Raw genomic sequence first — 18658 nt, forward strand, 5'->3', positions numbered from 1 at the left:
GTTTCCTGAACACACAGTGCGTACACCCACGTGCTGCAGATAAGAATTCGATCAGCTGAAGAACTGCATGTATGTAAAACTCTATATCGAAATGCACTTTATTGCAAACAATTTTTAACAAACTGATATTTAAAGTAGTTAAGAGATCGTTTGTCTTCATACTGAGGAAAACAAAAGACAACTAATGATATTGCAATTTGCAAATGCTGGAGGCAAAACATGAGAAACACGCTTTAATCTGACAGCTCACTGATGTTCTGTGTAATTTAGTTGTTAAATTAATTAACCCATTCATCTCAGCAGTTCACTGCATAATTAACTACTTGTGATTCCGTGTTGATAGTAAGAATAGTTGCTTATCCAATTACTTACTAGATTTTAACTAGTTCGTAAAGCCAGATCCACCTTTCCATAATTCCCACCCTCAGAAATAACACATTCGATTTTCTTGTAGGATTTTCTTTTAATTGTATAAATATGTTTATTTAATTACTTATTCATTCGCCATTTAACTCTAGGTCTGTTTACAAACTGCTTGCTGTTTATCCTTTAGCTGATTTATTTGGGGGAAATAAAACAGAAAATATCCAGAGGGAGGATGGCATTATTAATTATTCAATCTTTTATTATAAATAGCGGAAAACATTTACAATCTTATTGCCGGGCACTTAAAAGAAGGAAACAAAACAAAAAACAATTCTCGCATTATTTTTCGTTGATTTTGCGCACAATTTTTCTTTTTTTTTCTTTTTGTTCTATTTATTTTAAATTTAAGCCTAAACAAAACAATGCATATCGTAAATATTTATTTAATAATTGTTTTTATTATTATTATTAATTATTATTAATTTTATGTAATACATTTTCAACGTGGTTTTCTTTCGATTTTAAAATACAAATACTTATGATGTATGTGTGTGTGGTGTTTGCTTTTGATTGTTTGCGTTTTTAATATTATTATTAGGTTGTAATTAATTTTCATTACTCATAAAAGTATAGCGAGAGTGGGTGTAAATCTTTAATGTTTATTACGGCAAGATAGTTGCAGCTGATCGATGTTGCAAGTTGCTGTGGTGCGCTGTTGCTGTTACTGGAGTGTTGCTCTGTGTGTTGCTGCTGTTGCCTGATTTCGAAAAGCACAAGAAGCTCTGGCTTAATTGCACTTTCACCGGCAACACGAGCAACACACTCGAGGGGCAACAAGTTGCTATTGTGTTGCAAGCGGATTTGTTAGCTGTTTAAGTTGAGTTTCTGATGTTGCTGGTGGGGTGTTGCTGCTATTAGTTCTGGATGTTGCATGTTGCTGTTGGCTAGGTGTTGGCGGGTCGCAGTCAGTTTCGCCACTTGAGAGCTGCATGTGTTTGTTTTGTGGCTGCAACTGTTTTTAGGATGTTGCAAGTTCTCGGCATTAGGTGTTGCAAGTCGCAGGCTGCTTTGGGGCAGCTGCTCCATCATTTGCCGAAGCAGCCACGCCCACAAGTGTCCATGTGTAGATTTCTGCAAGTATTATTGAAAATGTGGTGGCAGCTGTTGCACTGTTCGCTGCCACAGTGCAACAATGCAACTGTTGCTGTTGCTGTTGCAGTTGTGCTGCTGCTGCGCCTGCGCAACATTTGGATGTACTTTTGCCTGCTGTTGATGGGGGCGTGGCAAGTGCATTGTGTAGACCAGATAACCGAATAGATTGGAAACCAACACCTGAACTTAGCATTCCATTCACTGTAATCGCTTGTCGTGGCTGTAGATTGCATCTAGTAGTTTAAGCAATATTGCAGTTTCTGGCGTTGCAGGTATATTTCTATATGTGTATTTATATATATGTTTAAAGAGTGGTGCATGGAGAAGTAGGCGGGTGTGTTGCAGTTGCCTCATCAGATCCCATTCATTCGTTATGTGTGTGTAAGATATAGCTGTGATATTGCGTGCTGTTGTTGGTGCGGCGGTGCTTAGATATCGGTTTTACTTTATATATTGCTCTGTGTGTGGTTTTATATATATTTATATATATGTTTATATAGTATTTTAGCTTATCGCCAAACACACTGACTACATCTACAAATAGAAGAGAGAGAAACGGAGAAATAGAGAATAATTCGTGATGTGGCAGAAAGTTACAATAATACAAAGTAATATTAGCATAGCTGGGTGCCCAAAATGATTTCGTTCCTTTATGGTTGGTTAGATGTGAATGATTTCGAGATAGTGTGAATATGATAATCAATCGAAAGAACCACTTATTCTGGAAATTAGTGGCTATCTGCACTTCATTTTCGGCTAATAACTATTTATATTTTCAGGGAAACCTTTTCTATATTTATTTTTAATACGAAAACTAGGGAATAAATAAATCCAACTGATTGTAAATCAAGAAATGCTTACAAATCTTTTGAATAAATAATAACAACTGCAATTTGTTGGTATTTCGCAATGTCAATATATGCATAAACTACTGTAATGTCTACTTATTTTAATTTATCGAAGGGGAACAGAACTTCCCCTAACATATAAATTTATGGGTTATTTTTTCCATTGCCTAATGCAAATTATTCATTTGTAGAAACCGTTTCCTATTCTTGTAAGTCCCCTGAATTGTCTCATTGAATATGGAACAGCATATTTTATTCATAAGCTCGTACTTGACTTCCTATTAACCAGCACCAATACAAAACCGAATTTCGAAAATAAGTTAGCCCTGTCCATGCAGTGATATCTTAAGTTGTTGAGTATTTACACATAGTTCATCATAATGACCTTTAATTGACAATTATATGAAGACAAAAAAAACATATATTTGGATCCAAAAAAAGTTAATTGTGAATTGGAAATATTTTTTAAACGCCTTAGCGAGTATTCATAAAGTATATATTTATTTTTTGAACCTAAGTGAACTCTATATATTTAAGTTCTTATTATTTTCTAAAAGAGAACACTCCACTTGACCAGTATAAAAATCAAGTTCGATCAATAGACTTTTCTTGGCACTGACTTCGTGTGGCAATGTGGCAATTGTGGATAATGGAGTACTGAGTTCTGTGGGGGATTAGGGACCCCTGAGTTGGGGATGTGGCTTACCTGTGCTGGCGCAGGTTGTCGCGCTGCTTGAAGTACTTGCCGCACACCTCGCACGAGTAGGTGATCTCGGGGGACTTGTGGGTGCGCTCGTGGATCATCAGGTTGTACGGCTTGGTGAACCGCCGCTGGCAGTACTTGCAAATGAACTCGCACTTCGGACGCATCTTGCGGCGGAAATCGGACCGGCAGTCATCGTTGTCGATTCGCATTACAGCAAACATTTTGACAGGCGATATGTGTACTTCTGCTCCGCGCTGAGTTTCGAGTCTCGATTGTTGAGTGTTGAGTGTTAAGTGTTGAGTGTCGGGTGTTGAGTGTCGAGTGTCGAGTGTTTGGCGCTTAGTGGGGTGCTCGGGGCTCTCCAAGCTGGGGGCTCCCGCTCTCGGCAAATGGGGATTTCAATGGGCTCCACTCCCGCTTTCCGTTGCCCTCTCAATCGCGCTCCGCGGCCGGGCTTTTCCACTCAACGGGGTTCGCTTCCAGCGGGTATCTGCTGCTTTCCTGCTTTCCTGCTTTTCTCGCCACCTCCACTCTAATCGCTATCGCCCAGATAACGCCGCCGGTTAATTGCTGCCTTTTTGGCTGCTTGGCTGATTGGTCGGTGAAAAGCGGCAACGTCGCTGTGCTCCCTCTTTCTCTTCCTCTTCCCCTTCTGTGAAGCGGCTTTATCTTTTTTTTGTTTCGGCGCGTATCGCTGCTCCGTGATTTCGCCTCTCCTCCCCTTTTTTCACGGGTGGCCAGTGGGTGGTGGTGTCGCGGTGGGCGTTGTTCAGTTTTCAGCTTTAGCTTCGGCTTTTAGTTTATGGCGCACTTTAAGGCAAACACCTAAAACAGAGGGAGACGCAAGGTTTAAATAAAGTTAGCAACGCCTGCGACAACTTTTATGGGTCGATAAATTTCGAGCGGAGTATACTATATGTAAAAATGTCCCGGCTTACTATATATCCGCACAGTTGCGGTCAAGTGAATAGCTAGGAGGGTAATTGATTCGAATTTCCCCCACCATAAATCTCGCACTCCCCCGAAACACTTCGCAATCGGGCAGCCCAGCTAATTTACCGATACTTAAACTTATAATCGCCACCTTCCTGGCCACAACTGTACGGTTGTTGTTGTTGTTTCCCCGCCTCCGAGATCACGCAACACGAAATCGACAGTGACTCATTAAAGGCAACCAAATCCGCACCTCGGATCGGTGTTGACACTTACAAATCACCCGCCGTCCAGACAACTGTTTTTCGCAGTTGCTAACCTTCGGCGGGCTTTATAACAATTTGTCTTCGGCGACACCAGCGATTGTTCACCGTTGTCTCTGGCTGAATGTGCCTGAGTATGTGCTTTTCCTCGGCGGAGTTCGTTGACGGAAGAGTACTGTACTTTGTTTCCGCAACACAGTTGTTCAATTAGTGGGGTAGGCACCAAGTAACAACTTGTTGTTATTCTACATACCAATTATCATTGCAAAAAGTTAGGATCACAAACAATAAAATGCTTGAACTCCCACAAAACCCAAAAAGGGCTTTCTATAGCAAAAAGACTCCCCATCCCGAGTTTAATGAAGTTATGACCATTAACAACCGAGTTCCCAGGGTCGGTTTGCTGTTTCTAAATGAACTGAGTCATCTCGCGGCTTCGGCAACTCCCCCGCCGCGTTATGGCCAAGTACAGTTGCCGAATTCCCCTGTTTTTGGCCACTTCATTAAGGTGGCGCTGTAACAAGTATATTTTTAATTGGCGCCTTGCGAAGCCGTCCGAAATTTATGCCCCTCAATGCGTTTTCCCTTCCCGCCCGCGCGGTAGTTAACAACTGTTATTTTTTATGTAATTTTATTTTTGTCATTTCGGCGCCGCTGGATTTCTGAATTTCTTCTTCAGCTAACTGGCTGGCTGGCTGGCCTTTTCATTTGGGGATATATATTTCCCAGATTTACTGGCCTTTTTGTTTCGCCGGGGCTATCCGGGAATTTTTCTGCGCGAAACAAAAGCCAGCGCTGACTGGTAGCGACAAGCGTCTCGGCAAGACCCGATTTCGATATTTATTTATATGTTATGGTGCTTTCAGCTCGCAGCTGGAACACTTTTGGGATCGAGAATGGGAATGGGATTCGGATTCATATTCGTATTCGTATTCGGAATGGGGCATGGGGAATGGGAATGGAAACGGGTTCGGTTTGGGGAGCTAACGTTGACAACAAAAGGCAAACGTCACAGCGGGTGTTGCACCGGCCGCAGACGGTACGTAGTTATTGTCATTATAACATTAATGCCCACTAAACATATTCAAATTATAACACTGAGTCGCGCTCGAGACCTGCACTGGCAGAAAAGGGAGTAGAGTTGGAGGGAAATGTTTTCGATTTGCCTCTTACCAATTAAAAGTAATGTAATCACAATAATTAATAGTAAATTTAATGGAAATAATCTCAAATGATCGAGCATGACTCTATCCAACTTTAAGATACAATTCCCAACTTGGGAACCCATTTTCCCCAGTGGGAAAGGTTCGGGCTTGGGTCGCTGATCGCATTGGTCATGTCTGGCGGGGACTCGGCTCAGATCGGCTCAGAGCCCGGCCAAAAGAGACTCCTCCGATGTTAATTTGTGTACACAATGTGGCGTCACATTGGCATTTTAACGCCGTTAATCATGCGACACAGGGCGCCTGCATAAGGCCATCGATTCGATGTGGATTCTTTGGGTCCGGACCGATTGGCCTCGCGTTTTGGCCATGCTTTGCTGGGCATTTGGACTTGGATTTGGATGTGGATGTGGACGTGAATTTGTCTCTGCTGCTCGGTGCCTGGGAGCGTGGGCCTAAGTGGAGCAGCATTAGCCACGGGTTGCTCTCCGGGGTTAAGCACTCTATTTGGCCATTTGCCGGATGCGTCGAGGGAACCCTCGAGAGGGGTGAAATTCGAGCTGACAATTGAATGAGCCCATCAATTTGGAAGGTTAAGTGAGTTGGAGAAGGAATAGCCCGTAAAATGAGTGGATGGAGTGCCAAGTATGCATTGCTGAATAATAATTGTGATTATTTTCTGAGCAACAAAGTCAATCCGAATAGTGGTAGTAGTTATTCATAGTCAGAAAGATCACTGTAATCCGTTGAAAATCCAAGCAAAACAATCTTCGAAATCCCATGCGAAGTCACTTGGCACCTTCTGCAATCCGGGATTCACGGCGATGTCCAACTGTTAGTATTTGGCAACTGCTCGTGGAAATCCGCTTAAGCGAGAAACGAACACCCACAGAACTGCCCAAATATTGTATAACAAACTGTTGTCCAGCGCAAAGATAATCCCATTAATCCGCACTGCAAATAATTAGTGTTGCATGTGGCAGGACTGGGATTTGGGATCTCGGATCTGGGATCTGAGGAACTGACCATCCGGGGAGATCTCTCGCACAGCGTGATCCTGACTCCGAACTTGGCTTGCCGTGAGAAGGGCATGCGAAAGGCGTTAATGCTGCGTGAAATTAGATTTGCGCCGATGGGAAAGGAATAAAATGGCCAGACAGCCAGGAGAGTGGGATTATGTATGAGCGGCGGAGGAGAAGTGCAGAGTAAGTGCGTCGGGGACTTCCACGAACCTCGGGCCGAGAGTTACAGTTTAACACCCCGAGATAAATGTGTAGCGGTTTGGGCGATAACAGGCTCACAACTCACAACCGAAAAAGGGCCAAGAGCAGTGCACACACGTCGAGGACGGGACATGGTCAAAAGCGATTACCACACTTCTTTCACCTCTCATCTCGGCCATCCCTTCGTTTCTTTTTTTTTTTGTAGGAGGCGGACTGTGAGTTGGCAAGGTGCCATTAAAAATTACAACCGAAAAGTGAAAAAACCGAAGCGAGAAGAAATGACAATAAAAGGACATACGGCTGCCAAGACAAAGGCACCGAAGTCCATTTGATACGAATCTAATTGTGCTAATGGCGCAGAATTCCCGGGAAAAACACCCACACACTCTCGGGGTCCTGACAACCGAACCACTAAGTCGGTGGAAACAATTAGGATGTGTGGCACAGGCACTTCAGCCCGAACAAAGGAAGGCAACCCCAAACACAAACACACCACAAGACACAAAGACACAAACACAATGCGACGTGGAATGGGGCTAGTATCCTCGATCCATCTCAAATCGGATGGGAATTTCGGGTCGAAGGAAAGTCGATTTCAGACGCTTCTCACCTTCGGCCGTTAAGATATGACAGTTGCTCAAAAGTCGGCGCAGATTAGCTGCCAGCTGAGCCCATTTACCGTAATCGCTTAGCTAATTAGACTCTAATTGATGGAGCGCTGCGGGCGGTCGAGACGAGGTCAAAGATCAGACAGTCGGGAGGTGAAGACAACGGACAAGAAATGGCCGCGAGAAAAGCGGGAAAAAGTCCAGTGTTCCTCAATACAAAAACCAAGATGGCACAAATAAATTTTTTGACAGAATTTGTTAACATTTTCTAAATTCTAAACGTTTCTTAAAAAGTGTAACAGTCGAAGATCTAAAAGGTTACAGGTACAAAGATTTTGATTTCTCGCACCTGTGCCCATTGCTACTTATTAAGATGCTCCATTCTTACAAGTTTCAAAAAGTTATCTGATTTTTACATTTTAGCATAGACTCACGGGATTTTTTGCACATTTGTTGGCCACTGAATAAAACCTTTGGTATTTTGAAGAAACAGGCGTCAAAAACTCTTTGAACATCTGTTGGCAACTGGAGCCTAACTCATTGGTATTTCATAATCGAATGAAAGAAGCACAAATGCATGACTCATAGCTAAATAACTTGTACAAAAACGGCTGATCAAATGATCTGTCGGACATTCTTGGCGATGATTCGCTGTGTTTTGTGCGTCTTGCGAACAACCTTCGACAAACTAGGCTTTTGTCCAATCTAAAATAAGTTTCTTCATGCTGACTCATCAACTTTACACGATTCCTGGCTTTTGACTTTAACCCGTGCCGACGGCTTTTGGGGCCTCAAAGGAATCTTCCAGTTGTTGGTAGCATATCAAAGAAAACCCATGAAAACTTTGCCTAAATCTTATGAAATATTTTGTATAAAAATTTAACCTTCAAAGAATAAGATTAAAGACTAAGGAAAATGTGCAACTCTAAATAAAATAACTGGTAATGGAGATTTTTTTTAGTTTAGTAAATTTGTTTACCGATTAAATCGTATCAAACTTTGCTTAAGTTTACCACAAAAAATGATTTTCAAAAACTTTTATGTTCTTTCAACACCAGAAAGGGCAACAGTCTGATTTGCGTCTTATTTCAAAAGTTCGAGATTAAGTGGATCACCTCAATTGGGAATATATGTCAAGATTGGTGGGCAAAAACTTTTACCGATCCAATAGGGAAATGTTCGGGCTTGCGTCCGCCATTTTGGCAAATGGCGACACTTTCTCACACACACGCACTCACAGACAGGGCGAAAAGCTCCGTTGGCCACACGCACGCCATATTAGACGCATCGCCGCTCTCCCTCTGGTACACTAAACTGCTCCTAAAGAGAGCCTGAGACAGAAAGAGAAGGCGATACACGCACCCGTGTTACGTGTGGGGCCTTTTCTTCTTTTTCTTTACTCAGTTTTCAGTTGTCCAATGAAAGCGGCGTAAAACTGGTAGCGAAACCAGTGTGGAAGGGGGAAGAACGAGCAGAAGAACACGAACGCCACCGAAGAGTGGACCGGAAGAAAGACTTACCCAATGGGGAGCACTGGAGTTACGCGTTCTTCGTACTTGGCCTGCGACTTAAATCGTTTTTTATAACTGATTTCCGATCGGCTTGAATCTGTTCTTTTGGGTACTCGCGAAGGAACTGATACTGATGTCGTTACTGATACTGATGCTGATGAGAGGGAACTATATACGCACGCTCGAGCGGCACAAAGTTGAATGAATGAATGCTACTAATAACTGAAAGAAATAGTAGTCGCCTCTGCCGTCGTCCTCTGCCGCCGTCGCTGCCGGCGTCGCTGCTGGCAAGTTGAGGAAGCGAGATCATCGCTCTGTCCCTGTCTGTTACTCAATTCGGTGGCACCGTGTGAGTGAGTGTGTGTGCGTGTGTGTACGTGTGTGTGAGTCATCCGAGGAGAAACGAAAAAACGAAACGAAACGAAGACCAGTAGCCGAAGCTACTGCTCATGCGCAGCGCTCCCTAGCCGTCCCTTTCGCTCGCGCTAAGTTCTTATGCGTAAGTGCAGTAGCTGGCAAACAGTAGCCACAAAATGGCGTCCCTTCTAACGGAAGCCAGCAAAGAAAGAATCCACAAAATGGCGTCACTTACCTATTGCGAAAGCTCCGAAATTTCCTTTAACAAACCACTTTGAATGCGATTTCGACTTGGTAGCACTGTTGGCCCGCAACTGTTGGGTAATATTATTAATAAAATATATTTCACTTCCGAACGCTTCTGTGCGCGAGAGTCAACTGCAAAGTTACGATCGAAAACTTCAGCTTGATGGGTTGAACTTTTTGTGTTTTTCCTTTTTTGTTACCCTCTTTTTTTACAGCCCTCTCTCGGTTGGCTGTCCCGCTCTGGCCCACTGGCTTAAACGGGGCGAACGGGTTTTGAGTGTTTCAGTTGATTGGCCAGCGGAAAATGAGCTAAAGAGCGGGCTGAGAGCCTGGGAGAGTGCGCGAGCGAGAAAGGGCTACCTCAGTTGAGTGTTTTTGAAGGCGTTACCTGAGTTGACCGTTAATTAAGCTTAAGTAAGCGAACATTTCAATTAAGCTAAGCGTGTTAATGAGTGAAATATGTATTGGTTTCTAAATACCTCAATATGCCCACCACCTATTTAAATTTGGTTAGACTGACTCTCTTTCTTTCTAGCTGCTGTTTAGTTAAAAAGCAACTTTCTTTCACTTATACCTGGGCACCTTTTTATTGGCGTGGGCGTGGCTTTGGGCGGCCTCCGTCTGTCTCTCTCTATCGTGTGCCTTTTCTCACTCTCACCCTCTTTTTAACTGCTTCTTAACCCGTTTTGTGTGCGAGCGAGAGGTGGAATTTAAAAACCAGTGGCTGAGCAGAGCAACCGTATTACGCGGCACTCAATTTTTTATATATAGTTTTTTCTTGATTTTTTGTGAAGCTCCATTTTGTTTTCAGGGCCTGGGAAACTTTTGGGCGATACCGAGTTGAGCAGAAAGCCGATTACGGTAAAAAAAAAATTCCGAGTTGAGCAGAAACGATTTTTGGACATAAAAAATGAACGTCCGAGTTGAGCAGAAACGATTTTTGCACATAAAAAATGAACGTCCGAGTTGAGCAGAAAACCGATTATGGTAAAAAAAAAAACAAAAACATCCGAGTTGCGCATGAACGCCTTTTCCACATAAAAAACCAATGTCAGAGATGCCACAAAATTATTATTAATTAAATAATTTAATTTTTCAAAAAAATGGTTCTTTTTTCAGTTTTCAGTTTAGTTTTTTTTTTTTTTGAAAAATTACTTAATAATCATATAGCATATGTATCAATGCAAAAGTGCGCGCGCACTTTTGCATTGATACATATGCTATATGATTATTAAGTAATTATTCAAAAAAAGGTTATGTTTTCTGTTTTTAGTTTTTTTTTTTTTTAGGAAAATTACTTAATAAGTAATTTTTCTCAAAAAAAAGGTTATTTTTTCAGTTTTTAGTTTAGTTTTTTTTTTTTAGAAAAATTACTTAATAATCATATATGATTATTAAGTAATAATTATTTGCAAATAAATGAATAATAAATATGTAATAATTATATGAGTAAGTAATGATTTTGACGCATCTCTGACATTGATTTTGCCCAACTCGGATGGTTTTTTTTTTTACCGTTATCGGTTTTATGCTCAACTCGGACGTTCATTTTTTATGTTCAAAAATCGTTTCTGCTCAACTCGGATGTTCATTTTTTATGTCCAAAAATCGTTTCTGCTCAACTCGGATGTTCATTTTTTATGTCCAAAAAGAGTGTCTGCTCAACTCGGACAATTTTTTTCAATTTTCTGCTCAACTCGGCTAGCCCCAAACTTTTTTCTCAAATTTCTTTTGGCTTTGCCGCCTTTGCCTTTGTGGCCTCTGCTTCTTGTGTGGCCTCCTTAGACCAAAGAAACATACAAAAAATACCATATTGATGGCCTGTTTATCTCTTCTGTCTCACCATATCTGTTTATCTTTTACGATTTCTCAATGAAATCTGAAAATTTGTGTCTTTCATTCAACAAAAAACTTTATTAACTTTACACCCAGTGTTTTTAATTAAGTGCGCCCGAAAAGGATTGTTTTTAATTAAGTTTTCGCCTGTCCATAAAGTTTAACAAATTATATTCGACTGGTTTTGGGCATTTTTAAGTGCAATTCGTTGGCAACTCCACTTTGATGGCTTCATCTTTGTCCGCCTCGCTTTGTTTTTTCTCGATTTGCGTCTGTCTTATTTGTTTTCGGATAAAATTTGCATATTTTAAGTGGGCAATCAGCGGACTCGAAAAGGAGACGAAACGTCGATTGCGAGGAGCTTCCTTATGAAGGAGAAACTAATAAGCCGTCCAGAGCAGATGATTATTTTATGGAATGTGATGAAATATATAACTCGAAATTGAAACTGCTCAAAAAAATGTCATTAAAATGGCAATCAGTCATTGAAAAGATCCTTGAATTTTGGAAAATGCCTTGCCGCAACTCACGGATCCTATTAATAAACACAGTTAAGACCAGAAAGAAATTCCAAAGACCCAATCGTTTGCCCCAGACAGTGCGCACAAAAGTATTAAATTTCCTTAATTGACAAAATTAAAAAGGCAAACAAAATCGGACAAGAAAAAATGAAGCTTGGTGAAAAATTAAAAATTCATACGGCAGCGATGCGGTCACATAAATTTTGAGGGCAACAAAGACCACAACTGAAAACGGACAGATGCAAAAAATATAATAAATATGTACGCGAAGATATACGGATGAATCTGTGGAAGCAGGCAAATGTCGAAGACGTGGGCGTTGAATGGGATCCGTTGGGGTTTTTTCGGAATAATTTTTTTATACTTTTTGGTTAATAATAATGAAACTGGACCGCAGCCACCGCAGCAAGGCGTTGTCAACAGTTGGCGACAAAGGTGCTGATGATTCCGATGATGACGATGACTTGGTTCCATCTTCGTATTTTTTTCATCATTTGGCACACGGTAGTTGGCTGGGTTGTCATTTAACTTCGGGTCTCCGGTCTTCATTCAAGGTGTGCGAGTACTGAAGTACTGTGAAGATACTCACAGAGGGAAAAACTATGATATTTTTACGGGTTATGTTTTATGTATAGGAAAATCTTTTCTCTAAATAAATCGTAAAGCAGTTATAATCAGATCCGAACAGAAAGTCATGCCTGGAAAACTTATGAGTCAAATAAGAAAAGTTTTTTTTTCCTTAAAATATAATTTATTTTTGAAATCCTATCTACGCAACACTTTGTTTTACAAGTGTATCTCCGCCGCACCAAAGTCGTGACTTGATTTATTTTTTGGCCCGGACTTGTGTTTTCACATAAATTTGAATTATGGTCCGCTGGCTCGTAAAGTCGCAGGGTGATGTGTCTATTTTAACAGTTAGTCGCGGGACGGAAACCGAACGACGAACGATCTATCAATGAATCCGCAGCTGAATGAACTGGCCCGACCAATCTTGATCGGATCCTCATTTAATATGCAGCTTTGATCCTCAGTTTTTATGCTAATTTTCGTTGTTCGGTTTTCGGTTTCAGTCTCCGTCCATTGTTCATTTTTGGGTGTTTGCCGTGCGGTTTTTATTTAATTTTAATTTTTATTTCGTAAATTTTAAATTTGTTGTCACTTCTGTGGGAGCAGTAAAGTTTTTCACTCGCCCGCAGTCCTATATGAATTGTTTTTATTATAATTGGGTGCGGTTCGCAGTGGTTCGGTAGTATTTCTGCAGAACTCCATGAATCGATCCCATTGTTTAGCTCCAATAAAAGCTCACACAATCTCACGAAGAGCTCTCTTTTTTGTGAGGCAGCCGCTATAGAAATTAATAAAATTTATGGTTTATTTGGAATGTTTGTTCGTTTCTTCGGTCATTAATTTGCCATAAAGAAGTAGGCAAAAGCTTTTAAAGTGGGTAGACAGGATGGAATCTATTGTTCGGATGGGTGAATGACGTTAGTTAAGTTTTAAAATCAATTTCGAGTTTAATAACTTAGTGGGGAGCTAAGAATTGATGTTCGTTAAACGCGTACATTTTTATTTTCTTTCCTTTTTGTAATTTTCGAAATTCTTAAAACTAAATGGGTATGTAAAACTCGGTTCAGCACTTGATCACAATACCCCTTCCGTCGATTTACTCTGATGATCAATTCACTCTACCACTTGACCTCATACATATAAAAGCATTCCATCCCCACCGAAAATGTACTTTTGTAACTTATCACTGCCCCATTGATCTGAAAAGGTGTCAACCCATGTCTTTATCGTTTCTAAATAGAAATCCCCTACCGCTTTGTGCTTAAAAACTTGTAAATTGCGTTAATTTCCAAGGAACTCAATCCCCATTCAATACAAATTACCAGCCCACATCTTTTCAAACATTTTCACCTGGATTCTAAGTGATTTACGATCGATTTAGTTCTTTGGTCTTCTCCTAAGCGCCACACGAACTTCCGTTCCGAACATGGGGGATATATATTCTGAAAAGTGTCACCCACGCATCAAATTCGAATTGAAATCAATACACTGCTGCACAGAAAACAAAAAATTGTAGGCAAATAAAGCTCTGTCAGAAGCTAATTTTTTTTAGTTAGTTTTTTGTTTACATTTACATTTTACATTTACATTTTTTAAAATATCAATATATAACTGAATAAAGTATTTTAAATAAGTATTATCAAATATTTTGTTTTCTGTAAGCCGAGTACCATCAAAGCGAAGAGACCAAAAAATGTTTTATTACATTGATTTGCATTTAAATCGATGTTGGCGGCGGCGTCACTCTTTCCGAGTCTGGATGCAGGGGTATATAGGTTTCTAGAGGGGAAAAGACCGATGATTACGAACACAGCGAGCGGTCAAAATGTTGACAATGATCCCAGATATCCCACACCGAGATCAGGTCAAAACCCAACCCAAAAACCTTAAAAGTTTTCAATGAATTTGTTTCTTTTTCCGTCCACCATTCTTTCTCTTTGTTTGTTGAATGGGAAGCGCCGAAGTTTTCATACTTCAATCTGGAGACTTTTTCTCTTTGTATATTAGATCATAAATTATCAAACTTTGCATATATGACAAAACAAATAATTTTTTCGGTCTGTCGTGCTTCCAGTAGCCACCCCGCTGGGCCTCGAAGCCCCCCACCTCGCCTCGCTAGTTGGGCAAAATTTATTAGTTTTCCCATTTTTATTGAGGAATTACAAAGGGAGGCCATCGGGAGAGGAATCTTCGGGGTAGGTGGCGCCTTGCTTAGGGATTAGACTCTTCGGACTCTTAGGAGAGACCCAAAAGCGGGGAAGGGAGACCTTTGGGAGAGAAGCAATTCCCTCACGACTTAAGCTCACAAAATGCTTTTGGCCCGAGGCCAAAAAAAGAAACCTAAAAATTCCTTTTTCTTCATTCAAAGTTAAGTCGAAAACGGGCAACAGGTTTGCTTTTTTCGATATTGATGCAGTACAGGAAAACATAACAAATCAAGTTTAAGTACTAAGTAAATTTGGGAAAAGCTTTTTATTTTGAAAAGTAAGATTTTTTTTAAATGTCCACCTAATCTTTAGAAGTATTTTAGACAACGTAATCAAATTTGATATGAGGCAGATTCATAGCAAAATTTGACTTATTTTTTAGTATTGTCCTATATTTTATTATAAATTTCTTAAACCTTTTAACAACATTTGTACAACGTCCATTTAAGTGAAGTCGACCAGTAATCTGAACAATGAGAAAATGAAACTCGCGAAACAACAACAATGGGAGCAAGAGAGTCGAGCATAAGATCAACAACAACAACCATAACAAGTGAGAGCCCAGAGAGGCTCCCCTTTTGTTGTTGCTGCACCCAGTCACTCGGTCTCCTTCTTTTTATGTTTCTGTCTCACTGGAATGGCATTCGAGGAGAGAGCGTGAGCTAGTGAGTGGGAGAAGGAAAGATAGACAGAGTAAGAGAGAAAGAGAGAGTCCTACCGTGGGAAATGAACAGTAGTCGTCTTTTGGCTTTTTGCACCAACAACAACAGCAATAAAAGCAGCATGCCCAGCAACAACAACGGCCTGCTTACTGGCGTTCCTTCTTCCTCCTTCATCTCTTCTCACTCCCACCAGCGCCCCCTTCTCCACACCAACTGCTCTTGTTGTTGTTGTTGGATTAGTGAGCCTTTGCAATTTCACTGCAGTGCTTTGTTTTTTGTTGTTGTCGGCGCATTTCAAATAAGCCTAATAATAATGCAATTTATGCCAAGTGGGAGCAGTGCGAAGATAGGGAAAGAGAAGGGGAGAAACAGGCGAAAGAAATAACAGTAACAATGGATACACAATATGCATGTGTATAATACGTATACGTAATTTTTGCTATAATAAAAATAAAAACTTTATAATTCCGAGTAATTACAGTAAGTAAACAAGTTGAGCAAAATTATTGATTTACAATATCATAAATGTTTTATTTACTTCTGCAAAGGCAATTACTCATTCGCAAGAAACAGAAAGTTGTATATAAATCTAAGAGTTTTTAAACCGTTCTGATTTTCTAATTTTTTACCTTAGCCCAATTACTTGAATTAAAAATATCCTACACATTCTCCTTCTCTTTCGTCTGGGAAAAACCTTTTAGCACCTTCGGCTGGCCACAGCACAAATCATAACAAGTTGCGGGCAAAACCGAGTCCACATTTGGCCCAAACACTTCGTCTTGGCTTATCAGTTGCCGTGCCAAAAAGTGGGCAAACATGAAATCATGGAATACGGGATTTGTTATTTGGGTATGAAAACGCGCAATGTGGACGCGTATGCGAGGGAAAACACCTCTTTGCGGGATTTCGAGGGATTCCCAGGTTCAAATTGATTTGCTTATTTTAAGGTTGCGGTTACACAGGAAAAAACTTTTTCTGTAAGTGTTTCGTTTTATTTGCATATATTTCATTACACAATAACTGATGATGAGTTTTAGCTTGCAATCGAAATGATTTTTTTTGTAAATCCATTTAAAATCAAACCAAAAAATATGTAGTTAAAATTGCTGTTTCTTTTTCTCCCAGTGCATGGCTATTCTGAGAGGTAGTTGGGTGGTAGTTGCGATGTCGTCGGCGGCGTCTTTGTCAAGTACGTGCGTCACCGCCGAGCCGCCAGTGTACCGCTGCTGCTTCTGTCCCGCTCTAGCGCGGTCTATGGACCGTTATCTCCGATCGATCGGCGAAGGATCGCACGCGCTTGTTGGTGTGGCCAAACACGAGTGTGTGTGGTGTGCTCGTCCGAGGAGCAGATAACAAGGAGGTGATAATTGACCGCCCAATTGGCTTGGCAACCAATTACGAAACTTATCAGCGGCACCGGCAATCGAATCAAACGATCGTCAACGCTGGTGGTCCAAGTGCCTTGCCCCTGTTTTCGGCGCACTCGAAAAAAATCCTGCTCCTGGCAAAGCATTGATTGACACAAATTTAATATGATAACAGAAAACTATATTATCTGAAGTCTTTAGTTTTCTAATTAAACAATAAACTCATTGGAGTTTACATAAAATATATAAAAGTGGCTGCAAAATCCAGAACAATAAACTGAAACATTATTCCTGCCAGTGTACTATTCCTCCGAGTATTTATCTCTCGGGAACCAGTGCAAACGAAGCAACCGCACTCCCATTCGCGAGGTGTGAAAAGATCGGGCTGGACTCGGCTGGCATGCTAAGTAGTTCGTTATCTCTGGGCGGATTTTACGGGCTGTTTGCCAGCTCGGCGGTTTGGTGCAACTGCCGCACCACGATGTCCTGGTCGTGGGCATGCACCAGCAGGGCCACCTCCAGATTCAGTTGCGCGATGTCCTCCTTCAGCTTGGCGATCGATTTCCTGATTTGCTGCACCGAACCTGATAAGCGAAAAGGGGATTAGCACCAAATTCTGGGTGGTTTCTGTGAGGGATCTGGGATTACGTTCCCCAGAATCGGGAATCAGGGATAGCAAATATCATATCTTATCATTTAAGGGGAATTAGAGGGTGGAAGGTGATGGAACTCCAACTGATTGGGGAACTTTCCAGCCATGAAAGTGACTTGTCTTGCTACTCAAACTAATTGGTTTGACTTAATGCTTTGATTAAGCGTTGTTCATCTGATGTATATTAAGTCAAAACCCCCAAATACTCACTGCCATCGGACATGACCTGGCCTCGTCGCTCCATTTCCTCCTTCTTGAGCTCCTGCTCCATCAGGACCTCGTTGAGCTGCGCCGTCTGCTTCTCGGTGTCCGCCTGCAGTTGGCTTTGGGCGTACTGGATGGCGGACAGCTCGATGGACAGCTCCTTGAACTGCTGGATGAGCGGCTGGAGCTCGTTGTTCAGGTGCTTCTCGCGACTCTCGATCTTCTCCAGGCTGAAGGTGAACTCGCTGTGGAGCTTCTTCAGCTGGGCCTCGGTGGTTTCCGATGTCTCCGCTATACTGGCCTCCAGCGCCTCCATCTGGGTGATGTGGGTCCTCCAGTCGCGGGCATCCGCCTTGACGAACACCTTCAGTTGGGGCAGCACCCGCTCCAGCTCCAAGTGCCACTCCTGGTGATCGCTCATCCTGGCATCGAGCTCCTGACTGCGCTCGTCGAGGTTCACATCACCCAGTGACTTCTTTTGGGGTCGATTCAGCCAGTTGAGCTGCCGGAAGTTGTGCGCCTCCAGCTCCATGTCGCTATCATCGCTCAAGGCGGCTGCGTTCTGCTCGTCCTCCAGCTTCTCCAGTATAATCTCGGCATTGTCCTCGAGGTAGTCGCCCAGGAACTCCTCCTCCTGCGCGATGTGCAGCTTCTGGTAGCCCACCTTGGCCACCTTGCAGGCTTGCGTGGAAAGGACGTCCAGGACCATCAGGCAAATGGGTCCAGCTCCGCGGATCAGTTTGTTGGGGGGAAAGTCCACTGGGACATCCTGCGCAAAAATGTATTTAAAGGATGGAAAAGCTGTCTTATACTTATAATACTCACAATCTCCCCAAGCAATTGAATGATTTTGGCTGTCACGGTGTTGGGATCATCGTACTCCTGCGGCTGGTCCATGTCCTTGCCAAGCTTTTTGCACAGCCACCAGCAGATCAGGGTGAACATGTAGAACTGCTCCCCGGGATTGGTGGCCTTCACAAAGTAGAAACGCGACAACGGCTTCAGTTTGAATTCCTTCAGCAAGTGCTTCTCGTAATTGAGTAATTTCAGTTTTTCCAGCAGGTCATCCGATTGAAAATTTTGCAGTTGTTGTGCTTTCTCCTGTCCATCGTCTTGCTGCATTTTATTTCTTTTTTATTATTGAATATAACTTTGTTACCAAAAGACAAGCTGTTTTAAACATAAATAGTCACCTTGGTAACAATATATGGATAAACATAAGGCAAGCGCATGCGTTTTAGCTTGTTTTTGATTTAATTGCAA

General features: G+C 41.8%; 2 protein-coding genes across 2 annotated transcripts; both read right to left on the reverse strand.

The window, feature by feature from the left end:
- Window positions 1–443: 443 nt before the first annotated feature.
- LOC108092522 (protein drumstick) lies at window positions 444–8979 on the reverse strand. Its single transcript, XM_017192144.2, has 3 exons — window positions 8783–8979; window positions 3073–3897; window positions 444–2052 (listed from the first exon to the last, which is right to left on the reverse strand). Exons 2-3 carry the CDS (start codon window positions 3291–3293, stop codon window positions 2028–2030), a joined length of 246 nt encoding a protein of 81 aa, XP_017047633.1. The 5' UTR covers window positions 3294–3897; window positions 8783–8979; the 3' UTR covers window positions 444–2027.
- A 7823-nt stretch (window positions 8980–16802) lies between these two features.
- Window positions 16803–18569, reverse strand: LOC108092344 (intraflagellar transport protein 57 homolog). Its single transcript, XM_017191881.1, has 3 exons — window positions 18221–18569; window positions 17402–18164; window positions 16803–17123 (listed from the first exon to the last, which is right to left on the reverse strand). Exons 1-3 carry the CDS (start codon window positions 18515–18517, stop codon window positions 16972–16974), a joined length of 1212 nt encoding a protein of 403 aa, XP_017047370.1. The 5' UTR covers window positions 18518–18569; the 3' UTR covers window positions 16803–16971.
- Between the last annotated feature and the right edge of the window lie 89 nt (window positions 18570–18658).

Source organism: Drosophila ficusphila, unplaced genomic scaffold (assembly GCF_018152265.1).
Source record: "Drosophila ficusphila isolate 14025-0441.05 unplaced genomic scaffold, ASM1815226v1 contig_412, whole genome shotgun sequence".
NCBI lineage: Eukaryota > Metazoa > Arthropoda > Insecta > Diptera > Drosophilidae > Drosophila > Drosophila ficusphila.

Excerpts from the sequence above, each read along its gene's own strand:
- LOC108092522 (XM_017192144.2), bottom strand. The coding sequence starts at position 3,293 with ATGTTTGCTGTAATGCGAATCGACAACGATGACTGCCGGTCCGATTTC. Across the intron at positions 2,053-3,072 it reads GACAACCTGCGCCAGCACAG|ATGTAGTCAGTGTGTTTGGC; the intron begins GTAAGCCACATC and ends TTCTATTTGTAG.
- LOC108092344 (XM_017191881.1), bottom strand. The coding sequence starts at position 18,517 with ATGCAGCAAGACGATGGACAGGAGAAAGCACAACAACTGCAAAATTTT. Across the intron at positions 18,165-18,220 it reads TTCAATTGCTTGGGGAGATT|GATGTCCCAGTGGACTTTCC; the intron begins GTGAGTATTATA and ends ATTTTTGCGCAG. Across the intron at positions 17,124-17,401 it reads CCAGGTCATGTCCGATGGCA|GTTCGGTGCAGCAAATCAGG; the intron begins GTGAGTATTTGG and ends TTCGCTTATCAG.